We start from the raw sequence: 25,378 nt of genomic DNA on the forward strand, positions 1-25,378 counted from the left end.
TCAGATGAAAATATCACTCTGGCTTTGTAATTTTTCGTAGTATGTTGTATGCAGCCCATAAGGAAAAATGGAAAGACAGTGGATTATTTATTCTTCTAATGTGGCTACTAGTCAAGTATTTGGAACTACTTACCAAGGGTTGATTACCCATCACTGGTCAGTGTTAAATCAAGGTTGAATGTTTTTCTAAAAGATCTGCTGTGGGTCAAGCAGTAATTAAGTCAGGGAAGTCCTATGGTCCTATAGCGGGTCAGACTGGGTGATCACAGTGGTCCCTTCTGGCCGTATAATCTGTGAATCTATAATAGGTGGCAGGATTGTGACAGTTGAGGTAGCCCAACCAGTCACTCTTTAACAAAAGCAATACTAAATACCTACAGTTCTGTGCTGCTGCATCTCCCTCCCCGCCCCCACTGAGTTACCATCCCTAGGATGAGACCATAGCTGCCGGCCTGTGTGATGGAGGAGGTCAGACTGGATGATCGTAATGGTCCCGGCAGATCTTAAAGTCTGTGAGTGAAATCCAGGCCCCACTGAGGCCTCTTTAATAGGTAGAAGGTTTAAAACAAAGGAAAGGAAGTATTTTTTCACACAACGCACAGTCAGCCTGTGGAACTCTTTGCCAGAGGATGTTGTGAAGGCCAAGACTATAACAGGGTTCAAAAAGAACTAGATCAATTCATGGAGGATGGGTCCATCAATGGCTATTAGCCAGGATGGGCAGAAATGGTGTCCCTAGCCTCTGTTTGCCAGAAGCTGGGATGGGAATGGGCAACAGAGGATGCATCACTTGATAATTACCTGTTCTGTTCATTCCCTCTGGGGCACCTGGCATTGGTCACTGTCGGAAGACAGGATACTGGGCTGGATGGACCTTTGGCCTGACCCAGTATGGCCATTCTTATGTTCTCTTTTAATCTGTTGTTTAGCCATGGCGGATTTTTTTTGGTCCTCTTGATGTTTATTTGATTTGAGGTATATATATCTCTATTATGCTGTTTTTAATTAGTTTCCATGAAGCTTGCAGGCATTTGACTCTTGTGACTGTTCCTTTTAATTTCTGTTTAACTAGACATCTCGTGTTGTGTAAGTCCCTTTTCAAAGTTAAATACTACTGTGGTGGATTTCTATAAGGATGTTAAATTTAATTACATTATGGTTGCTATTCCCGGGCTGTTCAGTTATATCCACCTCTTGGACCAGATCCTATGCTCCATTTATGACTAAATTAAGAATGGCCTCTCCCCTGGATTGGGGACTAGTTGCTCCAAGAAGCAGTCACTAACAGTGTCCAGGAATGTTATCTCTGCAGCCCTGAGGTGACATGTGCCCACCCTGGAGCATCCAGAGAAAAAAATTAGTGGTGCTTAGCACCCACTAGCAGCCAGCACTCCCCACTCCCACCCAGAGCCTCGTGCCCACCCCGTTGATCAATTCCTCCCCCTCCCTTCCAGCACCTCCGGGCTGCCGTGATCAGCTGTTCCACGGCATGCAGGAGGCTCTGGGAGGAAGCGGAAGGAGCAGGGACGAGGCACGCTCAGGAGAGGGGGCGGAACTGAGTGGGAAGAGGCAGGGAAGAGGTGGGTCGGGGGCTTGGGAGAAGGGGTCAGGTGGGGCAGAGCAGGAGGTTGACCACTCCCTGGGCCCGGAGGAAGCCGGCGCCTATGCCCCTAGCAGACCACACTATATACTTCAACAAGCAGGCAGAGGGCATGCAAAGAAGCACGCAACAACAGACAACAAACTCACCACAAGGGTCACACAGTTGCTTCTCCTTCCCCCAGAGAACTGCCTCACCAAACTCCCCTGTTCATAGCTGAATTCATAGACCTTACAGCACTTTACAAAGATGAGTCTCACTATCTGCATTTTATGTAGGGGGAAACTGAGGCACTGAGTGTCAAAATGACTTGCTCAACATCATGCGAGGTGCAGAGCTGGGACTAGAACCTTTGCTTCCTGACTCCTGGTCTTGTACTGTAGATTTTCAAAGGCAGCAGGACTTGTGTCCCTACCTGCTCATTGTGCTGTTGTAAATCTTCCCCTAAAATGCTCTAAAAGCAGCTGGGATTTTTCTCACAGTGCGAAAAGGATCAGTTCAAGCCTCTAATGCCTCATCTGTGACAGGCAGCCCATTCAGGACATAACAGGAATCAGAAATTATCTCTCTTCTGTGAGCTGGCAGGGGAATTTTTGCTATGGGAGCCTATGGCTTTCTGGCCTCATACCAAATGCATTAGCGAAGGACTCTTATCAACCAAAAGCTATCCATTAGGATTAGCTAAAGAGCCATATCCGCCAGCCACTCCAGTAATTCCGTTCTTGCACTAACCATGCCAATGAATATTGGACATGATAAAATACAGCATTATGTGTCAGCAGGGCAACTTTTATATGGGAACGGCTTTGTGGTTAAGATGTAGGGCTTGTCTACATCACAAAGTTGCAGCGCTGGTGAGGGGGTTACAGCGCTGCAACTTAGGAGGTGTACACATCTGCAGGGCATCACCAGCGCTGCAACTCCCTGTTTGCAGCGCTGGCCGTACTCCCATTTTGTCTCGGGTGTAGAGGATCCAGCGCTGGTGATCCAGTGCTGGTAATCAAGTGTAGACACTTACCAGCGCTTTTCTTGACCTCCGTGGAATAAGCAGGTATCCCAGCATACCTGAGGAAGCGTCTGGTAATCAAGCAGGTCTCCTTCCCTGGTTTGCAGGGGGGTTCGGGGAACGCGAGAGCAAACCGCGGCGAAGCTGGTCTCCTTCCCCGGTTTGCTCTCGCGTTCCCCGAACCCCCCTTGAAGCCGCCCAACAGCGCTGCAGTGTAGCCACATCTAACACCACTTGCAGCGCTGGTTGCTGTAAGTGTGGCCACTCTGCAGCGCTGGCCCTATACAGCTGTACTAATACAGCTGTAACAACCAGCGCTGCAAAATTGTAGATGTAGACATACCCATAGGAATGTGAGGTTGCTGAGCTGTGGGCTAGCCCCAGCTCTGCTGCTGACTTCATCAGTGACCTAAGAATCTTGCCGTGCCTCAGTTTCCCCCGCTGCAAACTACGTATAGTAAAAGCTGTAATGACCTGGCTGGTCCGCATATGCACCTCTTCCTTGGGCTGCATGCTTTTAATCCTAGAACCAGTCCCACTAGCAGAAGTTCTTCTTCAATGCAAACAGTAAAGCCCCATTCTGTGTGAGCAGGAAGATTTGAATTCTATCATCATGCAGTTCAGAACAGCCTGACAACCTCCCTGTAAGAGAGGCAAGGTGGGTGAGGTAATATTTTTTTATTGGACCGACTTCTGCTGGTGAAAGTAGCACGCTTTTGAAAAGTTCTGTGCAAGCTCAAAAGCGTGTCTCTTTCACCAACAGAAGTTGGTCCAGTAAAAGACATGAGCTCACCCACCTTGTCTCTCCAATATCCTGGGACCAACACTGCTACAACAACATCCCTGCAAGGCAGTTAAATGTTGCAACAAATCCATGATCACCTAAAGACTTCAAGTTGCAAAGGGACAATAGTGAGGTTTCTAAGGATGTCTGAGAAGCTTAATAATTCATTAATATCTGTTAAGGGCTTTGAGACATAAGCGCGGACTCCATGGGTGCTCTGGGACTGGAGCACCCAGGGGAAAAAAGGGTGGGTGCTGAGCACCCACCGGCAGCCCCTGATCAACTCCTCCCCTCCTCCCAGCATCTCCTACCCTGCCAGAGAGGTGTTTTGGTATCCTCATCTCTGTTTTACAGATGTGGACAGTGAGACAGAACAGACCTGATTCTCCACTGCCTTTGTACCTCATGTGGTCATCTACATCTACGCAGAGTCAGCACAAAACACCACCCAGTGAGAATTCTCCACTCACAAAACACCACCCCTGTCATGCTGTTGGAAGTGGCTCATGAGTATGACTGCCAGCCTGAGGGTAGACTGTCAAAAAGTAGGGCAGACACTCCAAACTGGTTGTATGTTCTGTCATTAGATTTCACCAGCCCAGTGTGAGTGTGAACTCCCAAAGCACTGTAACAGTCTTGGAGTCACAGACAACCCCCTGGGGCATTCCAGTCTAGCTTGCCACCAGGGCAAGCTGGATGATAGGATAAAGGGTCACTTGACACCAAAAATCACAACAATATTCAGGTTACTTTCAGTCCCAAAGGACCAGGCATTTTGTACTCAGATCTCAAACCAAAGACAACACCTGTAGCCAATCCTGCAATAAACTAACGAAAGATTTATTAACTAAGAAAAGGAATGAGAGTTATTTACAATGTTAAAACAGGAAGCAGACACACACAAATGTGTTACAGTGTTAGATTTAAAAAGGTAATATCAGCTTCTATAATTAGCAGCTCTATATGTCCTTTAGGGCTGACCCACGCCAAGCAGCAGGGGGAATCTCTTGCTTACGTTCAGGAATCTTTGCCCCCTCAGAGTCCAGACAGCATAAAGATCTCAGTTTCACCTTGTCAGGGATTTGAAATTCCCTTCACCGCAGAATCCAAGACAATGGGATAAGTTTATGAGCAGGTCTCCCCTTCCTGGAGGGAGTTCAGAATGCAATCAACAAGGTCTCTGTCCTTTGATGCTACACAATCCCTCATTTGCCTTCAATGGGTCATCTTGTGTGCAGGACGAGCACTTTACCTTAATCAATGCTTCTTTTCTGTTTGGTGAGTTGCACGGTTACACTGGTTTACAATGCAAATGCCCAATATAACTTTGTACCCTGTGATACCACAATAAATGAGATTCATATATGCAGCATCCTACAAGCATTCCATAAAGTCTAACAACTAAACTCGTTCTTATAACACTAATATCCATTTTAACCATACTAACCAACAGGTGAGCCAGACTGGTTTCCAGCTATGCATTTGTCAGTGTTCAGTGAGGATGGGCCTTGGCATGAGTTGGCACCTGCTCTGCCAGCATTACCCACCCAGTAAGAATTCTCCAGTCGTTTACAATGATGGGAGCATTTTATATTCACGTGGTGACACAAGATGCCAGGCAAGGGAAAATCAAGCCTGCTTGTTTTCTCAGCAGTAGAAATCACATTAATCACAACTCACTCCATCTGGGCCCTGATTCAGCAAAGTAATTAAGCACGTTCCCAACTTTCAGCATGCCAGCAGCCCCACTGAAGTGAAAACAAGGTTACGTGCCTTACTGAACTGGGGCCTTTGTCAATTACTGCAGCTTACTGAGGTAGAAGGTGACTGAACTTTGTGTGAAAGGGGTGGAGAGGGGAATGGTGGGACATGCTTACTAGGGCTGCTCAAAAACTGCCCATTGAAACTTGTATTTAATAGAAAATTGGGTTTCTGTCAAAAGTGAAATTTTGTATGAAAAGTGTCCACTTTCTGTGAAAATGTTGATATTTTCCCAACCAGCTTTAATGTTTCAATCTGGAAATTCTGCCATGGTGCCTTATGAGAGTTGTGGTTTGAGTGCCTCATGCTCTTCATTCTCCTCTATAGAATGGGCTCCCCAATTAGACTACACCTCCCATGATGCCCCACAGCCAGAGACTTCCATGATGCACCACTTTCCCCTTTCCAAGGTTACTTGGGAAACATTAATTTTGACACATTCTAACTTGTGAGTGCTTGACTTTGCAACCTTAATAAAGTTGTCTTTGTCAGAGCGGTAGCCATGTTAGTCTGGATCTGTAAAAGCAGCAAAGAGTCCTGTGGCACCTTATACACTAACAGAAGTTTTGGAGCATGAGCTTTCGTGGGTGAATACCCACTTCGTCGGATGCAACCCACGAAAGCTCATGCTCCAAAACTTCTGTTAGTCTATAAGGTGCCACAGGACTCTTTGCTGCTTTTAAAGTTCTCTTTGTGTAGCTTTTTGTGTGTGTAATTTCCTAGGTGTTTAAAAAAGCAAACCCATGCCCATGTGGATCAACAGCAAGGTTGAAACCTTCAGATCTACCTCACAGACACCTGCCACTTGAGCTTAGGGAGTAACGGATAGCAGTAGTAAGTTGTTATCCTCTATGTCAACCAGCACTAGAGGGGGATGAGACACACACTTCCAGCAGGTTTCATAGATAATTGCTGACCGCAGAGGAATGATGAGACTCTGGAGCCTTGGATTCCATTTTAGGCTTTAGAGGGGAATATTCTCTACTAGGCACAACTTCTTCTGCTGCTTCCCTCAAACTTGTCCCCTTCTGTTTTGTCTCCTCCAACCTGCCTAGGAGAGGCTCGTGTCTTCCCCACCCATTGCTCCTCATCCAACTCCCATTCTCTTCACCTAGCCAACCCCATTCCCCACTCTTCAAGTTTCTTAACCCAGTCCCAGTCTCCTTGCCCAGCCAGTCCTAATCTCCCTCTCCGGACAAGTTGTCCAAGACTGAGTTCCCACCCTGCTATCCCAAACTTCTCCCTTCATGCAGCCAGTCCCAGTCTAGTCCCAGTTTCCCATCTCTCAGCTCCTCATCTGATCTGTCTGCTTCCTCCCTGCTCCCCAGTTGTGCCCTGCCCATACTTCTCACTCCCACTGGTTCCCAGTTCCAGTCTCTCTCCCTAGCTTCCTAGTCCAGCCTCAGAGTCATACCCTCCACACACCCCCACTTCCCTCAGTTCCTTGTCTCAGTCTATTCCATCTGCCCTATACGTTTGTCTCTTGTCCACTATGTAGTCAAATCAGGCAGCTTCCTCCTCTGTGCTACTCGGGCCCAGCAAGGGAGTCATTGAAAGCAAAGGAGAGAAAGACTCCCTGTTGCCAGTTCTGGTGCCAGGACCCAGAGCCAGCACAACCCGAAACATTCCAGATGAGCAACTGCTGGGAAAGTCCAGCTCACTCCCAGGAGTATGTGTAGTGCACATGGACTCTGCCAAGATTTTCGCTCTGAGAAGTCTTTACTGAACAAGTGCATGCTGCAATTTTGCAAAGGCTTGTAGTCTGGCTACAATTGAGTGGATTGTCATGGGGATGGCAAAAGGCACATCCCTGACATAACAGCCACCCCTCTGCAAAATGTCAACTTCCTGCGCCAAAGCATGGTGGCACTGGAGTCTTTTTTTTTTTTAAACAGTCACCAGAATTTAACATGGGCAAGACAATGTAATTTTTTCTTAGATTCCTTCTCAAAAACGGCTGAGCAATTTTAGCTAGGCGAGCTGAATTTTTCCAAAATTACAGCTCTATAGACATCGCTCGATGCCTTTATTAGATGACTTGTTATTGCCACAACATGGTTAGTGGCTCTAGATAATTCTATTTGTTCTGGCAGAATCAATTCAAAACAAGCTGATAAAAGAGGATTAAGTCGCTGCACTGTAATATCATTCAAAACTGCATCCGCACCCAGGTTTAACTTTGCATCAAGCTTATATCATGTCTCATTAACCACATTACAAGACGTGATCAGCAAATACTGGCCCAAATTTGGGTTAATGGAAAAGGAACAGGTCATTAAATGCTCCATTCTAGAACTCTGGCATGGGCAGCAGGAATAATAGGAAGGGAGAGGCTGTGCCTCCCCAAGCAGCCTATTGTGGCCCTGCCCATGCTCTGCCCCCAGTCCAGGCCCCCTCCTGCTGTTCCCAATGCTCTGCCTTGGCTAGGCCAGGTTGGCTGGGGCTGGCTGGCCTGTCTCCTGCAGAGACTCAAGGCCGCTGGTTCTGGGGCCGCGCTACCCATGCTAGCCGCCCAGAGTCCCAGGGACTGGGGGGGCTGTGACTATGCTGCCCAGCTGCCTGGAGCCCCGGGGCTGGGAGCAGTGTGGCTGCACCTCCCAGAGGCTGGGGGTGCTGAGACTCAGGGGCGGCTCCAGGCCCCAGCACGCCAAGCGCGTGCTTGGGGCGGCAAGCTGCGGGAGGCGCTTTGCTGGTGCCGCGAGGGTGGCAGGTTGGTTGCCCTTGGCAGCTTGCTGGAGGGTCCACTGGTCCTGCGGCTTTGGCGGACCTCCCGCACCTGCGGGAGGTCCGCCAAAGCCGCGGGACCAGTGGACCGTCCGCAGGCAAACCGCCGGAGGCAGCCTGCCTGCCGTGCTTGGGCGGCAAAATCCCTAGAGCTGCCCCTGCTGAGACTGCACTGCCCCATGCACCAGGGCTAGGGCCTGCTCCCCGAGCCACCTGGTCCTGGGCCAGGGGGTTGTGGTGGGGGTGCTTTTGACTCCTGTGGGGGAGGGAGATAAATGAGGAGGAGCAGAAGGGGAGGGGCAGGGCCTCAAGCAGAAGGGGAGAGGCCGGGGGCTAGTCTCCCTGGGCAGCTGGATCACCGGTTGCCCATGAACTCTGGGACAAATTCTATTCATTTGAATGTAACAAGGCCATGGGGCCAGTTAAAAAAAAATCTATTTATTATGCAGCACAGTTTGGTTTGAATTCATCAGTTTTTGCCCCTTATAAGAAATCCAAAATATTTAAGGTGAAAGATCAGGAACAAAGAAATGTTAAGTGCCAAAGCAATTCCCCTGCAAAATGTCAAACTAGCTACCCTGGGCAAAAGTCTCTGTTACTGTAAACAGTCACAGCATCACTATCTGTATGTCAACAGAGAGTCTGGCCCAATGACAGCAACTCTTATTTTCAAAGCACATCACAGGCATTAATAAATATATCCACAAAACACTCCTGGGAGGTTAACTGAGGTCTGGGAGGCAGAATGAGAATTTCTTACTTCCGATCGTGTGCACAGTTCACTCAGCTATGGGTCTGATTCTCAGGTCTACTCCAGCTCCTCTGCAACACTCTGTCAGCAAAAAGCAGCCAGAAAGCCAGCATCAGTGGGTCCCTGAGCAGCCCCTTTGTGGCTATATGCCACACTGTCAAGGTTTTTTCCCCACTTTGAACTTTACAGTACAAAAAGTGGGGACCTGCATGAACACTTTTAAGCTTAATTACTAGCTTAAATCTGGTACACTGCCACCAGCCAGAATTTAGTGTCTGGCACACTTTCTGTTCCCCCAAAACCTTCCCTGGGGAACACAGACCCAAACCCCTTGGGTCTTAAAACAAGGAGAAATTAACCATCCCACTCCTTTTCCCCCCAGACTTTCCTATTCCTGGGTTGCCTTGAGAGGCTTCACACCGATCCAAACTCCTTGGATCTTAAAACAAGGAGGAATTAACCATCCGCCCTCCTTTCCCCCCACCAATCCCTGGTGAGTTCAGACTCAATCCCTTGCATTTTAAAACAAGGAAAAATCAATCAGGTTCTTAAAAAGAAAGTTTTTAATTAAAGAAAGAAAAGGTAAAAATTATCTCTGTAAAATCAGGATGGAAAATGCTTTACAGGGTATTCAGATTCATAAAGACCACAGGGACTCCCCCCCCCAGCCTTAGATTCAAAGTCACAGCAAACAGAGGTAAAAATCCTTCCAGCAAAAAGATACATTTACAAGTTAAGAAAATGAACATAAGACTAATCTGCCTTGCCTGGCTATTACGTACAATTTTGAAACATGAAAGACTGATTCAGAAAGATTGGGAAAACCTGGGTGTACGTCTGGTCCCTCTTAGCCCCAAGAGCGAACAACGAACAACACAGAAAGCACAAACAAAGACTTCCCTCCCCCAAGATTTGAAAGTCTCTTGTCCCCCTATTGGTCCTCTGGTCAGGTGTTAGCCAGGTTACTGAGCTTCTTAACCCTTTACAGGTAAAAGAGACAGTAACCCTTAACCATCTGTTTATGACACACCCTCTTCCAGACTCCTCTACATGGGGATTTCCAGGAGAAAGACAACATTGACAGGGTGTCCATATGACAGCAGTCCATAAAGCCGCTGGACATAATTTAGAACAGCCTGATACAGTCTTGAGGCTGCCCTCCATTATAAAGGGACCAGACTGGCTCCTGGACAGTCCCAGGATCTGGCAATGTAAAAGTGACTTAAAGCCACCTTTCCTATTTCCTATCTCAGATGGGTCTTTAATATACACAGCTAAGGCTTCAGCCCCATGTCTTGCTCTTACTTCATATTATTTACAAGTTAGTCCTTGCCGTTGATACTATTACACGTGATAGCGTTAACCAATACACTCTACTGAAACAAATACCCTGCCTATCGAAACTGTGTGCTGCCTGACATAATAGATTCCGGCGCAGAAATGAATTAAATTGATATATGTCCATATAACCCTATATACTGCAAAACCTTTCTATTGCTGCTTGTCGAGTCCGGAGTGCTGCATAATCCAGGCTTCAGATAGTTTATTTAATAGAATACATTTTTCCATGGTTTCATTGAGTTTGTCTAGAGGTTTGTAGGATTTTGCTCACTGAATCACAGTGATTTTAAAACTTTCAGGTTCTATATTTTTCCCTGTTTGTATGACATTTCCCATTATAGAAACTGTATTCAGAGTTAGTGACAGGCACCAACCTAAAACAGCCATTTGGCTTTAACTGTCTCTCTTTGGGACAGTTTGGCAAGCGGCTGCTGCGGTCTGGTAGCAGAGTAACTCGATGGTTTCCATGCCCCAGCTCTGTCACTGCCTCAGCGCTTCACTTAGGGCAAGCCAAAGCAGACCCAGTGTTCAACCTGGGGTCCTAAACTGGATATTTGGGAGAGAGAGACTACTATTTCCCCAGCCCTTCTACTGCTGCTCTTCCAGCCAGTGGCCTGCAGTGGGGGATGGGACCCCAGTGCATGCCATCTGATGGAGTTTATTGCCAACTCTTGCGATTTCCTCACAACTCTAGGAATCTTGTGGTGTTTATTTATCTGCCTCAAGAAAATATGATGAAAGTTGCCAACTCATGAATTTTCCCAGATTCAAGATGGACACCATCTCCTATTACTGTCAACGGGTCTCAAGCCAGCAAGATGGCCGCCATTTCCCCACAGTCTCTCTGCATGTGGAAGTGAAGCTGCCCTTAATAAAGTTGGCTGCTATCTCCCACTGTTTTCAATGAGATCAAAGCCATGCCCACAGGCAAAATGGCTACATGGCTATATGGTTCAGGGGACTAGACAGGGCACAGGGATTATAAATATTTCATCGTCACTGGATTCTTGTTATCAGGGTCCCCAACCCAGCCTGGTTCCAACCAGAGTTGGGCAAAATTATAAATGTCCATTTTAGGCACCTAAATGCCAAGTGCTGTATGCAGAATCATAGACCAATAAAAACCACTAGGACCCTTGCTGTAGCTTTGCTCTCTACACCTGTCGCTCTCAATCTGTGGTCCACAGACCCTATGTCTAAGGGGTCCACAAACTTAGACTGGAAACAGAATGAACAGAATTCAACTATCTATACAGACAATAGATTTCCAAAGAGGCTCCCAGATCCATTTGAAATTTTGTAGAGGAGTCCTCAAATGAAACTGCTCTACACAACATTATGATTAGGAGGAAAGCACACAGATACAGCTGGTTTACAATATATAATTTTTACTAACCATACACAAACATACAAAACCTAATTACATATATATACACTGCCGCTCTGTTAGATTCTGGTGGCTTATGTGACAGAAGACAACAGAGGACCACTGAATGGACCCCGAACTATTTAAAGAGACGATACTCAATTCTTATGCGCTAAATACTCCTTCCCTCTAAAAGGAAATTAAAAAAAAAACCATTTACGAATGTCTTATATCAAAACTCCTATAATTAAATATATGACAACCCTTTTGTTTTTTTAATATTACCAGGGAGTTTTCACATGGGAAATGTATCCCAGACTGTTCTAACCCCAGCAAGAACATCTGGTGCTCTTTCTTTCCCAACCTTCAGGCAGGAGATATGAAATAAGCCTGGTGATTTTCAGTGGGTTGGTTCTTTATTTGGGAAGGCCCAAACGAGTTACTAAAAGGACAAAGGACAATTTGTCGTTTCAAAAGTGAAGCATAAGACATACATGCAGGGCCAATCCTCAGCTTCAGCCTAGAAGAACTCAGTGAAACTGAAGGAAAAGTTTGGATTCTGTTCCAGATTTCAAACATCTTCAAGTTTGTCGGAGTTTGGGTATGGAATTAATAGGTCTATTTGCAACATTCAGTTTAGTTTTCAAGCGCTGGGTAGGTTCAGATCCAGGCTTTTAGGGCTTGGGTGTATCTCTTTTAGGAACTGATCCCACAAAGTGTTAGTACCCTCAATTAGAGCTAGGTAAAATGTTTCGACCTAAACTTTTTTTCTGGCAAAAAAATGCCTATTCAGGTTTGCGTAAACTTTTTGTGACTTTGTGTTGATTTTGCCAATTTGTTTTTGGTTGGAAAAAAACCAAACTTTTTAAATGTTCTGAAAAAACGTTTCATGTTGACATTTTTAAATGCAACATTTTGTTTAAGGTGACTTTATGTTTAGAAATGTCCCCCAATTTTATGTAAAAAAACTCCTAAATGTTAAAAAAACCCTGCTCAAATCAAAAGAGAATGTTTTGTGTCAGGTCAAGTGAGACATTTAATTCGAACCAAAACTATTTTTTAAAATTTTTTGATCTTTCAGAAATTTGAAAAAAAAAATCATGTTCATGTTGACCTGAAAAAGACTGTTTTTCAATTTTTCTGAATGGCCAGTGAACTGAACAATCAGTTATTTGTCCAGCTTTGCCCTCAGTTCCCACTGAAATCAATGAGAATCAAAGATGTTCAGCGCCTTATACCAGCAGGCCCTTATCGTGGGATGATCCTCCAAGAAGTTTACAAGGTCTTGAGGGGGGTAGTTCAGATCAGACTCCAGAGGTCTAGAGCTGCGTCATACTATCCGAGCCTCCTGCTTCTGAAAAATGGAGCAGGAAAAGTCAAGAGAATGAGGCTTCTCATGGGCTTCTTTTCCGCTCCCAGGCAGAACTACCCTGTGACTCAATGGCTGTTCTCATGATCATAGAATCATTGGTGGGGGGAGGGGAAGGGACCTCAGGAGGTCATCTAGTCCTACCTCCTGCTCAAAGCAGGACCAACCCCAACTAAACCATCCCAGCCAGGGCTTTGTCAAGCCAGTCCTTAAAAACCTCTAAGGATGGAGATTCTACCACCTCCCTAGGTAACCCATTCCAGTGCTTTAACACTCTCCTAGTGAAATAGTTTCTCCTAATATTCAGCCTAGACCTCCCTCACTGCAACTTGAGACCATTGCTCCTTATTCTGTTATCTGTCATCACTGAGAACAGCCGAGCTCCATCCTTTTCGGATCTCCCTTCAGGAACAAAATACATAAATAAAAGTCCAAGTGATCTGCTGTAGCAAACATCACCTCGATCCTCATCAGGGACCAAACCGAGGGCTAAAGTATGAACTTCAACAGAGTGAGCTGAAGGACTGAGGGTACATCTACACTGCAAAAACCAAAGGGCCGCAGCAGAGTCCCAGCGGCTGGGTCAATTGATGTGGGTTTGGGGACTCACGCGTTGGGGCTAAAAATAGCAGTGTAGTCATTCCCACTTGGGCTGGAGCCTGGCCTCTGAGACCCTCCCCACCCTGCCTGAGTGGGAACATCTATGCTGTTATTTTTAGCCCCATCGTGTGAGCCTGAATCACTTGACTTGGGCTCTGAGACTCATTGGTGGGGGCCTTTTTTTGCAGTATAGATGCACCTTAAGTCCTCAGCTGTATCTCTAGCAGATTTATATCCTCCCTGGATCAGGTATGGAAGAGATCATATAGCAAACTTGACTGTAAGTTACACTAGCATCCAGAAAATGGTTTGATTCTAATTTCAACAAAGGAGCAGTCCAAATTCTTCCTCAGTATAAACCCAATTCAGTCAGTGGAGTTACACCACTGATGTATTCGGCCCAGTTGATTTACGCCAGGGTCTAGCTTAGTGCATTGTGTTTTCTGTACCAATTCTGCCATCTCTAGGACAGATGACCACCTTATATAAAAGGAAATAAAATCGGAGTAATACTTAAGGATACTTACTATACATCCTTTCACACAGCCTTCCTGAAACCCATTTAAAACAATCCTCCATGCATCCAATATAGATTTACATTCCCCCTTCATGACAGAACTGACTGCAGCTCCTTCTCGGATTTGCTGCAAAACAAATACCCTTTCCCTGTCACATAATTTATAAATGATGGAATCACTGAAGTCAGAGCCACCGTCGTGGTGCCATAAGCCTGGATTTTCTGCAAAACCCAGTGGGAAAGCAGTCTAATATACATTGTAGGCTTTTAATCCATTGAGAAACAACCCAAAGAATACAAATGACAATCTAAAACCTGACTTGGACTCAGATGGCTTAAAATTTAGGGCTAGACTGTGGCTCTAGGCACAGATTTGAGCAATGTGGAGTGAATAATGTGCATCATGCTAGAGGTACGTCTACACTGACAGCTGTGCGTAGAGTACAGATCCAGCAAGCCCAGCGAGCATGGGTATAAAGAGCAGTGTAGACAATGAGACGCAGGTTAGGTGAGTAGAGTACAGTGCCCTACGTGCCAGGGCCAACGTGTACATGGGCTCTCTACACACCCAAGCAGCGCCTCCTATGTCTACTGTGCTATTTTTAGCAGTACAAGGTCCTGCTACCTCTCTGCTGCTGGAGTATTTCCCTGTAGTGTTTAGCTCCATGTGTAGTGCCTGTACTCTAAATGCTGCCGTAAGGGTAGACACAGCCTAGAAGTAGCACCTGGAAGCTTTGTGAGTCAGGGTTTGGCTACACTTGCAGATGTAGAGCGCTTTGAGTTAAACCAGTCTTCGCAGAGCGCAGTAGGGAAAGCGCTGTAGTCTGTCCACGCTGCCAGCTGCCAGCTCACTGGCATGGCCACATTAGCAGCTCTTGCAATGGCCACAGAGAGCAGTGCATTGTGGTAGCTATCCCAGCATGCAAGGGGCTGCAACGTGCTTTTCAAATGGGGTGGGGTGAGCTGTGACAGGGAGTGTGTTGTGTGTATGTGGGGGGAGAGAGAGTGAGTTTTGGGGGGCTGAGAGCATGTCAGCATGCTGTCTTGTAAGTTCAGACAGCAGCAGACCCCCTCTCCCACCCGCCTCTCTCTCTCACACACAGCATTCCACAGTAATGGTTGCTTTGTCTCAGAGCAGATAAGCAGCTGGCTATTAAATGGAGCTTTCAAAGGGCATATCCAAACCAATGACAAGTGACCACTTGACTTAAGGGGATTATGGGATGTTTCCGGAGGCTGATCAGAGCTCAATAATGCAACACCTCATTCACACTGATGCTGGGGCGCTCCAGCGGGGGAGCAGCAAACGTTATTCTACTTGCCAAGGTGGAGTACCAGGAGCGCTCTAGCGTTGGCGCAGAGCGCTCTACATGCCTTGCCAGGGTAGTGGACGGGTAGTGAGCTAGGGTGCCCGGGCTCCTTTAATGTGCTGTAACTTGCAAGTGTAGCCAAGCCCTCAGAGACACGCCTCTGATCCTGACCCTGCTCCCTTCTTGCTCTCAGGAGGTAGCAATGTACTGCTGGCAGAGTACCCATGCTGGATCAGCCACTCTGCCCAATGAGTCGGAGACAAGGCTCTGCCCATTTCCTCCCTCTCTGCCCACGTGCCCCACGGCTGGAGTAAGCAGGGGACAGGCCCATTTACTTCTATGCACAGAGATCCAAGGTCCAGATAGAGCAGGGGAGTAGAGGGGGCAGGGGTATTCTTACTCTCCTCTGAATGGGCGCATAGCCTGAGTAAGAATATACCCCTTTACTAGTAAAAACAGATGTCGGCCCAGTTGACACATTCTGCTCTGGACTGGAGTGGGGGCCGACGACTGGATCCTGTGTTCAGTTTGGTCCCATCTCTAACCTCTGTCCTGCAACTGATTTTGGGGCATTCCTTTTAGAAAACAAACACAGCAGGAATGGGCCCTCTCCACGCATGAAGAATAAAGTACCTGGCTATGCTGCCCTTTAAGCAGGATAATTAATGTGAGCCTAATGTACTACCTGCCCTGTAGGAGCCTTGTCTGTGCCTGCCCCAGGGTCAGCTCCCTGCCACAGGAACAGAAGCCTTCCCTTCTCAGCCCAGGCCAGCTCCATGGTCCCACTGCAGGTGAGCAATCCTTATGCTCCAGGGGAACGCTGGAGAGCTGGGGGGTGTGGAGCATATCTCTTTCTTATCTGCAGAGGGGCGTTGTTTTGCAGCCTGTGCCCAGAGGTGTCAGGGAACTGACCTCTGCCAGATGCAGCTAAGGCTCCCTCATGCTGAGGGTCGGTGGTAGTGAAGTGCCTCCCCCCAACCAACCCCCCACAACTATACAGCACTACACAGGTGGCCTGAGATCAGATACAGATTATGGGCTGGAGTTTTGAAGGTATTTAGGGACCTAGCTGAATCTTTAGATGCTTAAACACCTTTAGAAATCCAGCCCCTAGTCTCAAAAGGCATTCACCTGGATCCCTGCTAATGGGAAAGGTGCAGTGGCTTACTTCACAGAGCCCATGCATTCCCTTCAGGGCCGGCGCAACCCATTAGGCGACCTAGGCGGTAGCCCAGGGCACTAACATTTGGGGGGTGGCGACCGCGGTGACTGGATCTTTGGCTGCCGTGGTTGTTGTCTGTATTTTGGGGGCGGGACCTTCGGCTGCCTCTGTCGGGGGCGGGACCTTCCGCCACCTAGGGTGCCAAAAAAGCTGGCGGTGCTCCTGATTCTCTTCTCCATTGGACCGTAGAACTCCTATTACTATCAACAGGAGCTGCACATGCCCAGAAAGGGAAGCATATACTCCGGGTGTGTCATAAACAGATAGTTAAGGGTTAATGCCTCTTTTACCTGTAAAGGGTTAAGAAGTTCACCTAGCCTAGCTAACACCTGACCAGAGGAACCAATGGGGGAACAAGATGTTTCAAAAGGAAGGAGGGAAGTTTTCCTTTTGTTTTTAGAGTTTCATTTTCAGCCAGAGTGAAAAAGATCAAGGAACCAGCCTCTTATCAGAGTAGTAAGTTTTAGAAAGGGATAAATAGGTTTATGTTTATTTTCTTTGTAACTTGTCTTGGTACCATTAAGGGAATTATCAAAATTGGGTATTTGGGTATTTTTTGTGCATTAAGATTTTTGCCCTGGGGAACATCCTCTGTGTTTTGAATCTGTTGTCTGTGAGAGTAGCTGGTATGCTTATCTCTCCCAGAGGGTTTTCTTTTACCTTTCTTTTCTTTAATTAAAAGCCTTTTTCTTAATACCTGATTGATTTTTTCCTTGTTTTAATATCCAAGGGAGTTGGATCTGGATCCACCAGGAGTTGGTGGGAGAAAGGAGGGGGGATGGTTAATTTCTCCTTGTTTTAAGATCCAAGGGGTTTGGATCTGTGTTCACCAGGAAATTGGTGAAGTCTTTCAAGGCTACCCAGGGAAGAAAATTAGTGCTTGGGGATGGTGGCAGCGATACCAGATCTAAGCTGGTAATTAAGCTTAGAAGTGTCCATGCAGGTCCCCACATCTGTATCCTAAAGTTCAGAGTGGGGAAGGAACCTTGACAGGGTGTGATTAGGGTTTTGTCCCTTGCTAAGCAAACAGCTTCCTAAAGTGCCTTATTAGCCAGTCAAACATATTCTTATTAATTGCACCAATACTCTCGACGATTGCATCATATGCTGGAGATATATATCACAATACCAAGAAGGGTGTAGGTTATTCAGCTGATAAAACTCCACAGAGGTACTAGGGAATACGTTTAGATTTCAAGCAATATTTTTGCAGATAGGTCTAGGACCAAAAAATGAATAACACCACTGCACATATATGCAGAGTAATTAAAGATCTCACAGTGCTTTTAAAATATTCATTAGTTAAGCTCCTCAACCCCAACAAATTAGGTAACTATTATCCCTGTTTTACTGGTGGGTAAGAAGCGGGGTCAAGTGATATGTCCAGGGTCACACAGGAAGTTAAGAATAGAACCCCCGAGTCCTAATTTCTAGGTTCCTGCTAATCACTAAGAATTGCTCTTTTCCACAGAGGACAGATCCTCAGCTGGTGGGAAATGGTGTAGCTGCACTGATTGCAATGGAGCTCTACTGATTTATATCCAGTGAGGAGCTACATTTGTGTCTGTAAAGCCACACAGTATGTTTGCAAAAACTCTCCTGCTAAGCACTGTTTAGGCATTCACACATTTGAAATGGTGCAACGCAATGAAAAGAAATCAAAGGCAGCATGGGTTCTTTTTTTGAAAGTCGAACCATAAATGAACTTGTGCAATTTAGAAAAACATATCGAAAAGCCACCGGGAAGCTGACACCGAAGTCGTTTTTACACTGAAATTGTCAAGTTGCACAAACGGAGAAAGAAAAATGTACTTCGGAAATACTGGCTCCAAGGAGAAGGGCCAGAATTTCAGCGGGTGTAAATTGGCATCACTCTGTTGATTTCAGTGGAATGGATTTACACCCGCTGAGGATCGAGCCCAACTTTCCAACTGGAAACAGAAAACATGTTTATTAAAAAGAGATATTGTCGGACAATCTTTCCCCTCGGTTTCCTATTTGAAATAACTCTGTAGCAGAGCTTCTGAACTCCTAGGCTTATTAATAGAATGCAATGGGGTAGGATTTAATGCTGGAGTTTTGACTATCCGGGCTCTTCCAAGGGGCGTGCATAAGGGTGTGACCACATGTCAAATACAAAGCTGATGAGAGAGACTGAATTTATTCCACTCATGTTTCTATAATCAAACTTTTCATTTCCATAGCACACTAAGTCCAAAGATCTCAAAGCTCTTTACAAACTATTAAGCCTCACAACATACCCCAGGAGGTAGGTCAATAACATTATATCCATTTAGTGCAATAGAAAACTAAGGCACAGAGAGGCTTAAGTGGCTTACTTAAAGTCACACAGTGAATGAGAATCCTGGCTCCTGGTCCCATGCTCTGAGCAACATGTAATATGTGACTAAGGGGAGATATGATAAAGATCTGTAAAATCATGAATGGTGCAGCGAAAGTGAATAGGGAAGTGCTATTTTCCCCTTCACATAACACAAGAACTGGTGGCCAGCCAATGAAATCAAGAGGCAGCAGGTTTAAAACAAACAAAAGGAAGTATTTCTTCACACGGCACACAGTCAGCCTGTGGAACTCCTTGCCAGGGGATGTTGTGAAGGACAAAAGTGGGTTCAAAAAAGATTTAGTTAAGTTCATGGAGGATAGATCTGTCAATAGCTATTACCCAAGGTGGTCAAGGACACAACCCCACTCTAAATCTTTGATTGTCAGAATCTGGGACTGGATGACAGAGGGATGGATCTCTTGAATTGCCCTTTTCTGTTCATTCCCTCTGCAGCATCTGGCACTGGCCACTGCTGGAAGACAGGATACTGGGCTAGATGGACCATTGGACTGACCCAATATGGCTGTTCTTATGTTCTTATACTTCATCTTTTACTTAGGGTGAGAACTGGCTCTTAAATATAGCTAATTAATCCTTACAACATCCTGATGAGGTAGAGAAAATAGCACCATCATCATCACAAAAGAGAAACTGAGGCAAAGCAAATAAGTGATTTGGCCAAGGCCACAGGCAGGATTAGAACTCACAAGTTCTTGGCTCCCTGCTATGACCTTAAACCATGATTTACTCACCTAAATCTCAATTTTTCAAAGTGTTGTCAGGAACGGTAAGTCCAGAAATGATTTTTAAAAGGGACAAACCCACCACAACAAATATCTTTTAAAAATGTTCCAACAGAGCGGCTGTGTCCCTGCATGCTTTTTTAAATTGATTTTTCCAATGGGCTAAACAAATCTATTATGCTGCCTATAATAAGCAGTGAGGTGATTCATGTAATCTAAATCTCAGATGCATGGCCTTCGATCACGTGACACCTTCCTGTAGGCTCAGATGACAATAGGATGGGAAAAAGGCCTGGCTAGTGTCAAGAGGATGCATTTTGACCCCTCCAGCACCCCCTCAACAATAACTAAGGGCATGAGAAAATCCGATGCAGAATGGGCTGTAAGATTTCCTGGACCCTAGGATTTTCCTAAAGCTGTTTATTTAATGAGTTGTCTGTGACTGGAGAGGGATGGTTGACAATGCGGCATCAGATCTCAGCTGGTGTGCATGGTCTACGCTGACTTCTAGGAGCTATCTGGATTTCCATCAGCTGAGGATCTGTCCCACTAACTATATTTGGGGGAGTCTGAAAGAGAATAAGGGGTATTTAAACTCCCGTTTCTCTATGAACTAGCTATGCTGCTCCAAGGGGAAGATCTGCCAGCACCGGTGTAGATGCCTCTGTCCTACCTTGTGAACTAGTACTTGTGTTTCTAACCAAGGTCATGAAACCTGGCTTTGGAGCTGGGGGTTGCCAGCTCTTCCTCCCAAAGCTACAGAGGCTGCCTGCATGCCAGAGCAATATTGGCACAAAGATTTTAACCCTTAGAATACTGTCTGGGGAAATGCACAAAGCGGCACAGGGATGATAATCTTAATACTGCTTGGCATTTTACAGCAACTTTCACTGGAGGATTTCAAAGTGCTTTCCAGATACTCAGAACTAAGCCTCACATCTTCTGTGTAGGGTAGGTGAGGCTAAATTGTATTCATTTTACAGATGGGTAAACTGAGGCACAGAAGGGTGACATCACTTGCCAAATGCACCAGAATAAGCCAGAAGCAGACTCAGGAATTGAATCTAGGAGTTGCTACCACTAGGCTACAGAATGAGGAAATCAATAGGCCTTGTGTGTGGCACATCACAAGGTCTCAGCGAAATGCAGACAAAACAAGAATTTCGCCTCTCAGCAATCAGCATAGATACTGGTAGCAGCCATGGGAAATCACCCAGAAAAATGCTACCATTCTAGAGAAGACTTTGGCTCTTGGTCCAAAATACACCCCTGGCATCACATTCCACTGAAGGCAACGGAGTTACACCAGACACAGGTTTAGCCCAATGTTTTTGCATCCATAGTCAAGAGGAGGATGCCTTCTGCCCTTGTCTGCCCTCTTCATTTGCAAATGTGGTGCCCGATCCAAAGCCCAGCCAAGTCAAGGAGAGGCTTCCCACTGATCTGTGCGGACATTGGTTCAGGGCCTCTAGACTTTGGCAACCTATTGTGATGAGTCTCAGGGCTGCCAATCAGAAGCCTGACTCATGGGGAGCTGAGAAAGGACCAGTATAACCTAGTGTAGTGTTCTGTCCCATCTAGTGGCACCGAGTCCACTTAGAGTTAAATGGGTCTGCTAGAGTCTTAGCTCAGGGCCATATGGCTTTTAGCTCATGCAATAGAGGCTCCTACATTTAGCTTCAGAGGTCCCAGGTTTGATCCTGGATGGCTTCACATCAGGACAACCCAATCCAAGAGCACAGAACTTGGGAGAAATGCACCAAAGTAACCACTGATGCTCCTGACCATGTTAAATAACTTGATCCTTTCCCTCTCCCTCTCAGTGTCTCTTTGCCAAAATGATGCCTCGCTCTCGGGGCAGTTTGGGCAGTTTCAGAATGATCACAGCATAAAACACGTGTTATTCTCCCCCCCTCCCACCACAACCTTAAGTCAATTTCTGACCCAGACTAGCGCCAGCTGCTGATGGACGTTCCACCGCGGTGGGGAACAGGGCGCGCAGATATTGCGAAGTTCTTTGGAGAGTATCATTATTATTCCGCCCTTGAGAAGGACCCTGCCCCCCTTTAAGTGCCACCAGCGCTTGAAATGAAGCCTGGAAGTTTACTCATGGCAGAGAGCCACAGCGAAGAGCGAGAGGGGTCGCGCTCCTCCGCTTCGCTGGGGAGGACGCGACAGCGCAGCGGGGGTTCACTTACCGAAAGGCAGGACGAAGAAGAAAGGGAACCAGCAGAGGATGAAAACCCCCACGACGATGGCCAGGGTCTTGGCCGCTTTCTTCTCCCGGGAGAACTTCAGGAGGCGAACGGAAAGCGAGCTCCTGAAGTTGTGCCCTTTGCTCCTGGCGCTGGAAAGCGATTCCCCCGCCACGCTGCGGCAGTGGATCCGGAGCACCACTTCCATGGACTTGCCCCGCTCCTTCTTGACCCCCGCCTCCAGGCTCCTGGTGGTCCGCCGGGCCACCACGTAGATCCTGAAGTACATCACCAGGATGACCATGAGGGGCAGGTAGAAGGAGAAGAGGGAGGAGAAGAGGGCATAGCCCGGCTCCTGGGTGATGCTGCAGATGCTCTCGTCCGGGGGAGGCGGCTCCTTCCATCCCAGCAGAGGCCCTATGGAGATGACCATGGAGGAGAGCCAGACCACCCCCAGGATGACCACCGCCTTCTTCTCGGTCATGATGGTGGGGTACTTGAGGGAGTACTTGACCCCGATGTACCTGTCCACCGAGATGATGCACAGGCTCATGATGGAGGCGGAGCAGCACAGGACATCCACCGCCGCCCAGATGTCGCAGAAGATGCGCCCGAAAGCCCACGAGCCCAGCACCTCCAGGGTGGCCGAGAAGGGCAGCACGGTGGTGCTGAGCAGCAGGTCCGCGATGGCCAGGTTGACGATGAAGTAGTTGGTGACCGTCTGCAGGTGCCGGTTGCAGGCCACCGAGAGGATGACCAGGATGTTGCCCACGATGGCCGACAGGATGAAGAGGGCCAGGAAGACCCCCACGCCCACCGCCTGGAGATCCAGGGCCAAAGGCAGGGAGGTGCCATTGGTCTCTGCGTCCTCCCCCAGCAGCCCCCACTCCCTCCAGGACCGGTTAGCGCTGCCTTGTCCCGTCCGGTTCCAATTCAAGCTGGCATTGATCAGATCAGGGAAAGTCATTTTAAAAGGGTCCGGGCTCCATGGAGGATGGCTCCACTGTGGAAGGGACGCCGGGCATGCTCCCCCCCCAATCTTCTCTTGCACAGCAAAGAGTTTCTTCCTCCTCCACTCACCCCCAGTCAAGTCCCCAGCCAGGAGGTTGTGTTTCAGCCACCCCCCGCTTCCAGCCCACCCCACACAGGCAAGTCTCCCGGGAAGCGATGGGGGGAGCAAAAGGAAAGGAAGAGCATGGGGTACCCTTTGCTCGCCTTCATCCAAGAAGATGCCTCGGCTGAGGATGCAGGAGTTGGCCGGAGGGATGCAACAAGAGACTGCTTGCAAATTTCACGTCCATCCTCCCCTCCCTTCCCTGTCCAGGATGCAGAAAGGAAAATCCAACTCTAAGGCGGAGGGAGGGGCGGAAAGTACCAGCTCCTCGGATGCTCAAACTTTGCATTCAGTGGATGGCACGGCTGAGAGAGAGCGAGCGAGATCTGTGCCTCGCTTCCCGGGGTGGTGGCAACCTCAGTTCTCCAAACTCCTCCTAACGCTTCTGTTGCATTCCCCTGCTGATCGGGGCGGGCGGGATGCTGGGGGAGCAGAAGGAAGAGGAGGGAGTTGTTACTTTGGAAAGAAAAGGAATCCCAGAGCCTGGCATCTACGAGGATCCATTCCAGCTCCACGCCAGGAGGATGCAAAAAGCTCCTTCTCTGCAGGGCAAGCGTTGGGGGAAGGAGCCACTCCGGAGCATTTTTAAAGACAGAGGCAACCACGCGGCTAAATATACACCGCTACCCCTGCTGCAGGGGCACCGAGTCGACGCGCAGCGCTTCCCGAGGCAGCAGCGAGGCCTCTGTCCAACGCTAGGGGGCAGCAAATGGCTGGAATCCTCTGCGGCCAGAGCCACGTGGGCTCAGACTCCAGAGGAGGGAGTCATAGGATCGAGCCCAGCGCCAGGCTCCTGCAGGGGCTTGCCTCCCGGGGCCTGACCCAGTCTCCCTAGGCACAAGTGGTGCCCGTGGTCCAGAGCCCCTTTGGGCGAACACCCCACCCCCCGGGGGGAGGGCTGCTGACGCAGGCTTGGCGTGGCTTCTGCCCCCTCCTGCTGCTCCCCTTCCTGCCCCAAGCATCGCTGCCTCAATCCAGCAGCCCCCTCCGCCAGGCAACCCCCTAACCCCCCTACCTGGTATAGCCAGCACTGCCGCCTCTCCAAACCGCCCCCTGCTTCTCTCATCCCCTCCCCATCCTGCCGGGAGCTCCCAGCCGCCCCATCCTCCTCTCCCTGCACCTCCAGGTACTGTCCAGCCTTCCTTTAGCCAACCCCCCAGGAGCGCCCTCCCTCCCCCTGCAGCCAGGTGCTGGAGCGCCAGCCTACGTAGGCAGCGTTGCCTTCAAAGATCAAACCCCCCAAAGTACAGGGCAGGAGAAAGGCACTTGGGCAGGGATATTGCGCGACCAGGGCATCGCCCCCGGTGCTGTTTGCAAGGCAGCTTGTGGTTAAAATGTCCAGGCATTGCTTGGGGGCTTGTTTATACAGTCACTTTCCCCACGGATAGACCCAAGCCCTGTTTCCAGTGATTTATTTCTAACGAGCCTTCTTCCCCTCCCGCCTCCATACATTATGGCAGGGCAGCGACCTGTAAGTTTCGCTGGGATGGTTCCGAAGCTAGTTCCTACTGTACACAGGAAATATTTGCTTTCAATTATGTTTATCTTGCATTTTAACAACTATTCTCCCCCCACCGCCCCCGCCATGGCCGCAAACATTTGCAGCCAAGTGATTTAACTGCAGCCTGAGCAGAGGCTGCTGCTGATTCGTGTGATGAGCAGAACTGGTCAAAAATGTTGTGTATTTTTCTGAAGGAAATGAAAAATAAAACAAAATAAAAAACAAACAAACACACACACACAACCCCCCCCCAAACCAACAATTCCTTCCCTTTGAATGGGGTGTGTGTGTGTGTAAGTTTTATTTTTGAAAGGGAGATTTTCATCCTCCTTCCTTTACGTTCCAGCTTTTTTTCCCCAATGCAGAAGAAAGGGGGCAAGGGCAAAAACCTGACCCCCCTCAAACATGCCCAAACTGATTTTTTTATTTAATAATGTATTTATTTATTTGGTAAGAACAAAACCTTTCAAGCAAAATGACATTTTTCTGTTCTCGTCAAACAGTCATTTTCATGAAAAGAAAATGTTTCGAGGAAAACATTTCAACGGGCCCTATTTACTTCTGTTTCTTCCTGAGAAGCCAAGTTCAGCTTGCTGTCATCTTAGCCCAACAAATTTTGTAGCTATATCTGTACAGCTTTAGATAGATCTCACTATGTCTATCATTCTCGATAAATATATCGAATCTAATCTATGGGCACACACAGAGATGGAAAACTTACATTTCCCCACAGTTAAGGAGTAGTTGACTTTATGTAAAGCAGTATTTAAATTTCTTTTTTAATGTGTAGACAGATTGCTTAATGCGCTACTGGACAGTGCTCTGGTACTATGGTGGTGAGTGTCCTATAAAAACCTGCATAGAACAGAATAGAATAAAATGTTGCTCACAATCAGAATAACACTAAATCTTTACCCTAAAAGTATTTAATTTTCTGGATTTGGGGGCCCTGAGCTACAAAGGTATGGACATTAGGAACCTAAATACCTTTGTGGATCTGGGCCTTGGTGCTTGTTGTTATACAGAGTTGCAGTGGTTAAACTGAATGTTTGATTTAAAACAAATTTAGTTAAACTGGTGCGAATGGCTGTGTGGCCACTTATTTCAATTTAAACCAGGATTATGTGGTT

General features: G+C 47.5%; 1 protein-coding gene across 1 annotated transcript in view; it reads right to left on the reverse strand.

Moving 5' to 3' along the window:
* ADRA1D (adrenoceptor alpha 1D) overlaps nt 1-23,638 on the reverse strand; it is a 72,372-nt gene extending 48,734 nt beyond the window's left edge. Inside the window, exon 1 of the mRNA XM_030563979.1 lies at nt 21,637-23,638. Coding sequence (XP_030419839.1) covers nt 21,637-22,600 — 964 coding nt within the window. The 5' untranslated portion in view covers nt 22,601-23,638. The remainder of the gene's footprint in view (nt 1-21,636) is intronic.
* Between the last annotated feature and the right edge of the window lie 1,740 nt (nt 23,639-25,378).

Source organism: Gopherus evgoodei, chromosome 5, assembly GCF_007399415.2.
Source record: "Gopherus evgoodei ecotype Sinaloan lineage chromosome 5, rGopEvg1_v1.p, whole genome shotgun sequence".
NCBI classification, from domain to species: Eukaryota; Metazoa; Chordata; order Testudines; family Testudinidae; genus Gopherus; species Gopherus evgoodei.